We start from the raw sequence: 9864 nt of genomic DNA on the forward strand, positions 1-9864 counted from the left end.
CATTGCCTGTCACATAGTAGGCCCTTAATAAATTATGATTGATTGATTAATAATAGTGAATTTTATCAATTTTTCACAACTTAGATTTACTTGCTTTTGACCAAAGGATGCTAGTGGGAAAGAATGGGAGGTGTGAATTCTATATAGCAAAAAAAACAATCTTGTATCTCCTTGTAATTGAAGAGAGGTAGAGCATGTGTATTAATAAGAATTTGGAAGGACTCTTTCATAATAATTAATAAGATGACAGTTCCAAGAACCCTTTTATACACCAAAATATATTCCTAGTCAATGGAAACCACTAAGAGTTGTATGGGGGTGGTGAAAAGGGGGAGTTATAATTTTGTTTTACAGGGAAACCTAGTCATGATTTTGTCTTACAGGGAAAAATTATAAGATTGAGTTTGTGTTGAATGATGTCCGGGTGGAATCGAGGTCCTTCAGCTTACCAGTACAATCCAGCTCCAGCAGCAGTGACAGCAAATCATTAAATATGGGCTCAGCTGCTCAGAAAGTCACCATTGTAGTTGGATGTCTATTAGGGGGAAGACTTCTCTTAGAAATAGTTATGACTGCTAGTTTGATTCTGAAGGGAGCTGTAGGTAAGAGTTTTTATTTTTCTGTCTTATAAATTATTTCACATATTATAAAATTTGAAGATACTTTTTAAAAAGTGAATAACAAAAAACGTTGAATATTTACTATGTGTCTATGTCTAGGACCATGCTAAGCCCTAGGGATGAGGTTGGGAGTGGGGGTAAGGGAAAAGACAGGCCAGGTACAGAAAAGAAGAAAATATGTTCCCTACTCTTGAAGAATTAACGGTTTCATTGGAAAGACAAGGCATATGCATGTTAAATAACAATTGAAGGCAGTGACAATATCATGTTATATACAGTGGAGTTCAGCATAAGATGTCATTACTGTGAGGTGAAATACTCAGTGAAGACCTAGCAGAGGAAATGGCATTTCAGATATAGAGAATATGCATAAAGATGTAGAATGGATGAAGATATAGAAATGAGAATAACTTATATATGTTCATAGTGATGGGGCTGATGGGGCAATGGGACCCCTAAAAAAAGTTCTTGAACTTTCTCACACATTTCAGCAACCCAGCCCCTGAACCCAATCTCTGGCATTCACTTGAAGTATCCAGACCATCCCAGTATAATCTTTTTACCTTCCTTTCATTGTGGCCCTACCACTTAACTCCTTTCATTGCTGCGCCTGGCCCACCCCAGGCTACTTGCCACATCTTGATCCCATCAAGATCTTCCCACAGTCTTTTTCTGTATAAAAGTATCAGGGCCATCCTCATCAGATTTTCAGACTTACTAGAAATCTTGCCTGCTCAATCAGTGTATAATAAAACTTCATGACTCTGACTGAAAGAAGGCTTGAATGGTTAAATTCTTTCAAGGCAGACCCACCTTATGCCCTTGCATTTCAGGGTTCCTAGTAACTTCAAATTGCATCAATAGTACAGTAAATAGAAATCAGTTCAGTTAGAGAGTAATAGGAATTAAAGTTGGAAAGGTACTTTAGGGTAAGACTATGGAAATCCTGGAATGCCAGGCTAAGGATTTTGGACTTGAATCTTTGGATATCAGGGAGCCATTGGAGTTTTCCAGGGTGAGGGAAGTGAGGGATAGACAAAAGGAAAGTAATGATTAATGAAGATTAATTTGGTAGCAGTATGCATAATTAGTGGACTAGGAAAAGACTAAAGACAAGGAAGCTAGTAACAAGTCTATGACAGCAACTTTCACATATTGGGTAGAATTTAGGGGGACAGAAGAAGAGAATGAGTCAAGGATGATTTCAAGTTTTCCAGTGTTCACAGGAAAATAATCTTTTGGCAGAAATACGAAAATCATGAGGGTGATTCATTTTTGAAAAGTTGATTTTGTTTGTTTGTTTCCAGAGGGACATGAGGGTGAGAAGGGATTGCAATTTATATCAGTGTAGCAACTAGCCCCATTGATGGTGGCACAGATCTTTTAAAGTATTGAAACATGTGGCACATGTCTAATACTGACATACTGATACCATCTTAGATAGAATCCTTTATGTTGCATACACACTTTACACTGGTAGCTAATAATAGCTAGCATTTTATATCATGCTTTAAGGTTTGCAAAGCATTTTCCATATATTAACCAGTTTTATCCTCACAATGACCCTGAAAGATAAGTGCTATTATTATCCTCATTTCACAGGTAATGAAATTGAGGCAGATAGAGGTTAAATAACTTGCCCAGGTCACACAGCTAGTAAGTGTCTGAGGTCACATTTGAATTCAAGTTTTCCTGACTCCAAATCTAGCACCATATCAAATGTAACTCCTAGCTGCCTAGTATGTTCATAATACTACATTTCCAACCTGCTGACCAGCATTCTGAGCTACTGCCAAAATGGATTGCATCCTTATTTCCTCCACTACTCATTTTATCCATTATTTATTGTTGAAGGGGCTGAGATGTTTGTTCTTTCTAAAGATGTACTAGTTAAAATATAAAAGATCTGTTATCTAGATGTTGGTGATTAATTTAGTTTCCAGCCTGGACATTTAGTAATTGCTGCTCTGTGGCCACCTAACTGATTTACTCTTAGTATAGTAAAAAGCATATATTGTAAAAATAACATAATTAAGATCCCTATTCTCCAGGATTTTGTATTTTGAATTCACAAGATTTTAGTTTAAGAGAATCTTTAATTCTAGTTAAATCAACCATCAGGAAAATTTCAGTGAGAACTGAAATTCATAAGCATCTCCTACAAAACAAATATGAGGGTTTCTCACTATACATTTTATTGATTCTTATCATAGTAATATTTCATGATAAACTACAGCTATATTGTCAGCATAACTATGAAATTGTTACAGACAAAAATTAACACAGGTGTTAAATCACATTTGAATCAGTATTATTTTTATATTACAGATGAAATCAGTGAAATATTACAATGAAGAGCATGCTGAAATCCCAAGATATGCAAGAAGCAACATACTAATGAACTATTTGGTAACCATAATGCAGACAAAACGACAACAGATTTTTTTAAATGTTCAAGTCATTTACTTTTATAGATTAAAAAGTGTAAAAATCATCACTTACCTTCAAAATAATCATAGTATCATAGGATTTAGAGCTAGAAAGATCATTAAAGATAATCAAACTTCCTTAAAGTAACAATTTGATGATAAAATGTGAAAATTTCCTTTTGTTATGTAGATTATTTTGTATTATAATTTTAAAACTTGAAGAAATCTCTGATTTGGATATGGATGTGTCACTTTCAAATTCTTGTTCCAAAAAGTCATGGAATCATTATAAATCAATCTAATATAGTAGGTCATCAAATATGCATTTGAAACATTGTCTCCCAGAGGTCAATCTTATTCCAGTTTAACTTCTTTAGATCAGATTGGAAGCAGTCTGAAATAAGCATCCATTGGGGGAACCACAGATTAAAAAAATAATAACAATTTATACAGAATCTTATTCAGCAAATTCCAAAAATGTTTACTTCTTGTTTATCAGCTATAGTCAATGGTACATCAGCCATGCTCATGGCAAATGTAGGTGATACACATATGACTTACCTTGGTCATCTAAACCTGGTTGGATATCTTCAGTATCTTCTATCATTGTTTCCTAACTTTCCAGGAAGTGTCACTCCAGGGTCATTTAAGACAGCAGGGTAAAAGTGGCACGCAGCTCCTCTATCACTCAACTTCTGTTCCCAGGATGATACTTCTCCCCCTCCCAGCATTATCTACTAGTTTTACTCTAGTTATTATTAGCCTACTTTACTATGTAGACCGAATATTTAGCAAAGAAAAAGTTTTTGTGTCTGACTTTCAAGAGGCAAGAATCATGTTAGAGATGCACCTGAATAATCTCGTGAAGAATAACGAGATATGGAACACAGGTATCAATCTCTTACTGCTGCCATCAGCTGACCCTGTCTTGTCTGGTGCTCACCTGTATACATATATTCTAATTTCTCATATAATACATCAGTACTAGAGATTCTTCCCAACATTGGATTTCAAAAACACTGATATATCTAGGCAGAATGAATCTCAGGGGTATGAAAGGAAGGTGGCATTTAGATGACATAACTTTAAGGGCCCCTAAAAGCTTCCCTTCTGAAAAATATTTCTCCCATTCTGTATGCTACCAGTTATTCTACCTGTTATTCCATCATTCAAGAGACATTCCTGCTAGCTAAAGTATCGACTTCGAGCACCCTCTTTGAAAATGTAAATAATCTCAGGAGGTGTGGTTCATTAAGTTGTCATTTAGTGTGAGTTATTTTATCAAATTCCTTTCTTATTGACAGCCCAAGGTAATAAAAATGTTAATGATTAGGAAGAGAAGGATAATGTTGAAAGTACTTTGCAAGTATTTTAGATAGAGTATAGCAGAAAAAAGGACACTTGTTATTTGGGATAGGGATATTTAACAGAAGGCAGGAAATGGGCAGAGAAAAGGGAAATGAGAGGACACTGAGGATAAACTTCACCTGCTTGTAAAAAAAGTTTAAGGATCATATGGTTTAAAATTAAAAGGGAACTTAGTGAACATCTAACACAATTCTTTCATTTTATAGATGAGGAAACTGAGGAGGGTGAATGAGATTGGGATGTAACAGTAGCAAGATCAGAAAATAAAGTGGAATCAGGTTGAAATGAAGTACATACCATGAATGGGTCGTGTATCATATCTGTAACTTGACCAGGGTAAAAACTATATCTTATCTCAATTCCTACATATATTGATTACCAAGTCTCAAGAGACATAAAGATAAATGGTTTTTGTGTATTTTGACATTTTGGACCATTTTATTCTAAAAAGGTTTACCTAATTTCCTTATTCATTTAATTTATTATTTATATTAAAAAGATGTTTGACTTCTTCAGTATCCCTTTAGAAGTTCTGGCCCTGTGGGGGTAAATAAAGCAAAAAACATAAAACAACTATAACATAGCATTTCCTTCCTTGTTCAACTACTATTTCCCTACTCTGATACTGTATAAAGTGATGGTTTTATAAGTTCCAGCTTTTAAAATTTGTTTATTTTATAAAGTAAAATATAATCTTTACAACTAATGTTAATAAGCCCAACAATAAGCTTTTTAAAAATATATATATGCTAGACATCTGTATTGTTTGGATTATTTATTACAAGAAATTGTTTATAATTGCAATCAATTCATATCAAAGAATGAGAATATACAGGGTATCCTCAAAATTTTGGTGCAATTTTAAACTTTAATAGCTTAAAACTGCACTAAGACTTTTGGAACACCTTGTAAAAGCTTTCAAATAATTACCCAAGAACTGAGTCACAAACTACAATGTATTCACCAAATACTAGACAGGAATAATTGCAAGATCTCAGAGTTGAACAAGAACACAGGGGTCTTCCGGTCCAATCCATTATTGAAATATGCATTATGTCTACAACATCCTCAAATGATCATCCAGTTTTTATTTGAAGACCTGAAGTGAGATAGCCATTTGACTTTTGGATGCCTCTAGTAGATAGTATTTTTTTTCTTTATCAAGATGTAATAAACTTCTCTACAATTTCCCTGCATTGGTCCTACATCTGTCTTTTGGGGCCAAGTAAACAAATCTGATTTTTCATCCATATTACAACTTTTCAGATATTTGAATACAGAGACCATGTTACCTTTAAATGAGATCAAATGAGGTAGTATTTGTAAAACTCTTAGCACAGGGTCTGGGACATGTAAGCACATACTAAATGCTTCTTCCCTCCCCTACTTTAATTCTTCTCTTTTTCAGGCCTTGATAGTGCCTCATAATGTCTGGTTTCCACATCTTTCAACAGTGTGATCATCTTTTTAATCCCCTTCTTAAAATGTGGGGCTCAGACTTTAATACAGTACTTAAGAGGTTGTCTGATGAGAGCAGAGGATCACTTCCCTCATTTTGATAAATGATTTCTACTAATGCAGCCTAAGTTCAAATTAGGCTTTTTTATAGTTTGTCATCAAGAACTTTCAAAATTAATTGATTGAAATTAAATAAGCTACAATGTATGACAAATAAGGAAATGAAAAAAACTAGAGTAAAGGATATGATCAGGGAAACATATGAGTAATAAAGAGAACAGACTGGTTGCATGTAGCTAAAGCTAGTAAGACATAATTGCTCCAGGGATATCCTTGCAATGACAAGAGACAGTGAGGCGCACCCCCAACACAATGTGGTGAATTTATGGGAGAAAATAGATAGGAGTCCTATAAGATGTGCAGATGTGGACAGTTTGTGATCTACCTCATTAGGGAGAACACCCAAATCAAAAAGATTATAGACCCATTTGAGTATGTGAAAAGTTGAACTCTTAGAATAACAGCTGCTTTGGAATATTAAAAATCAGTTGAGAAGTAGATGGCAAAATAGAGGCAGCAACCCAGTAGAACTCTCCCAACATTCTCCTCCAAACAATTCTAAAATAACACCTCAAATCTAATTCTAAATCTAGATCATCAACAAAAAACTAGATGAGACATTTTTCCAGCCTCAGAAAACTTTAGGTCATCAGGAGAGTCTGTGACACCAAGGTAGGGGCCTGCCAGGGGTACTCATAGCTGTACCACCAGCAGGGGGCCTTGGGGGTAGCTTCAAGAGGGGCAGCAGCAACTTTTAATGCTTTCAGCCCAGAAATTGTAAGGGGAGGTAGACAATTGGTCAGAAAGAGATCACAAGGAACCCTTTGCTGGCACTGGGTACAGAACTGAGAGCTGTTTGGCAACTCTATTGCCCATGTGTAGTTCTGGGTCACAGTTTCAGGGCAGAGAAGAGTGCTTGTGTTTGGTCATAAGGAAACAAGAGCTCTGATCACAGTCTCAGAGCTGAGACAAGCATTAGCACTTGCAACTGCAGGGGAACAGGGGCCTTTCCTGGGTAAAGGCCAAAAAGCAGACCAGGAGAACAGTGACCACACATATCACTGGATCACACCACCTTGGAAGCCCTGAAAATTTGCAGATCCCCATATCTAGCTCTGAAAACAATAGCATAAAAAAGCCTGAAGTTTGAGACAGTGCCTCCCCACCTCCAAATGAGCAGAACCCAACTTTACCATAAAGTTCAAAGTCAAGAAATAGGCTGGAAAAATAAGCAAACAACAACAAAAAAAAGAAACTTGACCATAAAAATCTACTATAGTGGCAGGAAAGACCAAGACACAAACTCAGAAAACAGCTACAACCAAAGCCTCAAAGAAAATGCAAATTGAACATAATCCCAACAAGAATTCCTGGAAAAGTTAAAACATGCATTTACTCCATTGTTGGTAGACTTGTGACTGGTTTGACCTTGCTGGAGAACAATTTAGAACTATGCCTGAAGGGCTATCAAACTGTGACCCCTTTGACCCAGCAATACTACTACTAAATCTATAGCTCAAAGAGATTAAAGAAAAGGGGAAAGGACCTATACATACAAAAATATTTATCTCAGCTTTTTATGTGTAATGGCAAAGATTGGAAACTGAAGGGATGCTCATCAATTGGGAAATGGCTGCACAGGTTGTGGCATATGATTGCAATGGAATACAATTGTGCTATAAGAAATAATGAGGGGGGAGTGGCATCAGAAAAAAAACATTAGAAGGCCTGTATGAATTGATACAAAGTGAAGTGAGCAGAAGCCAGAGATCATTGCACACAATAACAACAATATTGTAATGATGATCAACTGTGAAAGACTTAATACTCTGTCAACACAATTCCAAAGGACCCATGATGAAAAATCATGTCCACCCCAAAAGAAATAACTAATGAACTCTGAGTGCAAACAAGTACACTTTTTAAACTTTCTTTGTCTTGCTTTTTTTTGTAATGTGGCTAATACGGAAATGTTTTTCATGATTTCATATGTATAATCGGTATCACATTGCTTCCCTTTTCAGTGCAGAAGGGGCTGGAGAGAGGGAATGTAGAACAGAAAAAAAAATCATGTTAATTTTTTTTTAAATCTGCTGAGAAGTCCCACAGGAGAGTTAAGTTCCAGAAGCTACAGATACAGATGAAATAGCCCTTCTTCCAATTCTATGAGCTAAGGAACTGCACACGCTGAAAATTCTATAAAATACTCCCAAAATTAAAACACCACAAAATGTCATAGGCTTGGCCAACTCTTTAACTCTTCCTGTTAAAAAAGATTTTCAATTTTCCATTGAGACTTTATCTCTGATTTAATCATGGAAATCAACTGAAGAAAACATCTCAAAATGTGTTTTATAGCCAAAAATTTTGAATAATTTCTAGTTTTAAGGTTCTCAGTTTTCTTCACGACTATTAAATTTTCTAAATATTATAGAAGCCACCCTTAACTTGAGGCAGCTGGGTGGCTCAAAGGATAGAGCACTGGGCCTAGAATTAGGAAAACCTCAGTTTGAATCCCATCTCAGACACTTACTAGCTGTGTGACCCTGGGTACTTAACTTCTGTTTGCCTTAATCTACTGAAGAAGAAAATGGCAAACCACACCAGTATCTTTGCCAAAAAAAAAAAAAGGCCTATGGACAGTGTTGGCATGCTATGGTCCACAGGGTCATGAAGAGTCAGACACAACTGAACAACAGTCCTTCACTCAGTTTTGATAGAAAAATTCCTATTTTATTATTATTTAATAAGTGAATTTTTAGTTTAATAGGAATCTTCAAGTGAGCCCCTCTGATCTTTTAAAGCAGATGCCTCGGAGCTGAGCATGTATTCTAGTCCGTTCCAGTGAGCCAAATGCCCTGGTTCCTTGCTAATACTTTCAAGACTAGAGGCTCCTGGAGGCTCCCATAGAGTCTTTGTGTGTTCCTGTGACTAGGGATTGGGTTAAAGACAATTGACAGCCAGAAAAGGAAATGTTACCACTGCACACACTCCATTCCCCAGGAGCCTCCCAAGTATTACAGAAAAACTCTGCTTCTTTCTCCTCTAACCTTTCTTTGATTTTGAATATCTATACCTTGTATTACCTACCAAAGAAAGGGAGGAAATTTTTCTCACTCCTTCCACCCAGCATCCTAGTAGTCCAAAGCTTATGTATATGGCAATAGTGATAAACATGCTTGACTAGGTGAGCATGAGAAAGAACCTCAAGACCTTGGCTTTCTCTTCTTTGTGTTTCTCTCTTTAAACACTGTTTATAGTTAACTGAGCAGCAATCCTGAAAATGTATACTTATAAGCCTTTAGGACTACTACAGTTCCAAAGGTCCCCAGTATCTGCATGTTGTTGCTTCCTTAAGAATACAATTTCTCAAAGAAGATGTAACATTGCCAGGATCCACTGTCAGAAAAATGTGGAGTGGCTGTGCTATGGTTGGCAACAGGTCTGGGCCTTGCAAGTTTCTCAAGCAGATAAGACTGGGGTGAAAATTTTATCAGACCCACAAAGCAACTTTACTTTTTTTAAGGAATTTATGATTGGTGTGATGGGTTACTCCTCAGGATTTTAAATATTTGTTAATGTGTGCTTATGTGTCTTTCATGTTTTAATAATGCCTTTCATGGTAGAAGAAATAAATGTATGTCTCATATCTAATATCTACTTTGTATACTGAATGCCTTTTCTAGAAGGGGCCCTGTTAAGCCCTTTTTGTGGAGGCCATAGAAATGAATCATACCTAATATTTAAGAAAATTTCTCTGGAACTTCAAGGTGGTGGCAATGAGCCAGACAGGATGATAAAAAGCCTGACTCCCTGTTTTTATAGTTCCTCCAGAACTTAACCAATGCATGTGAGTCCAGAGCTGGATCCCCTTTCTGTAAGGATAAGAAATCTAGATTCAAGAAATATCAATTCACATACTGACTTCT

The 9864-nt window shown here is 36.1% G+C and overlaps 1 protein-coding gene across 1 annotated transcript in view; it reads left to right on the forward strand.

The window, feature by feature from the left end:
* The window catches only part of PKHD1L1 (PKHD1 like 1), a 202046-nt gene extending 192455 nt beyond the window's left edge, over positions 1-9591 (forward strand). Inside the window, 2 exon segments of the mRNA XM_078153706.1 lie at positions 384-602; positions 2949-9591. Coding sequence (XP_078009832.1) covers positions 384-602; positions 2949-2974 — 245 coding nt within the window. The 3' untranslated portion in view covers positions 2975-9591.
* Positions 9592-9864: the final 273 nt, after the last annotated feature.

This window comes from Phascolarctos cinereus, unplaced genomic scaffold, assembly GCF_003287225.1.
Source record: "Phascolarctos cinereus isolate Bilbo 61053 unplaced genomic scaffold, phaCin_HiC Scaffold_4;HRSCAF=312, whole genome shotgun sequence".
Lineage (NCBI taxonomy): Eukaryota > Metazoa > Chordata > Mammalia > Diprotodontia > Phascolarctidae > Phascolarctos > Phascolarctos cinereus.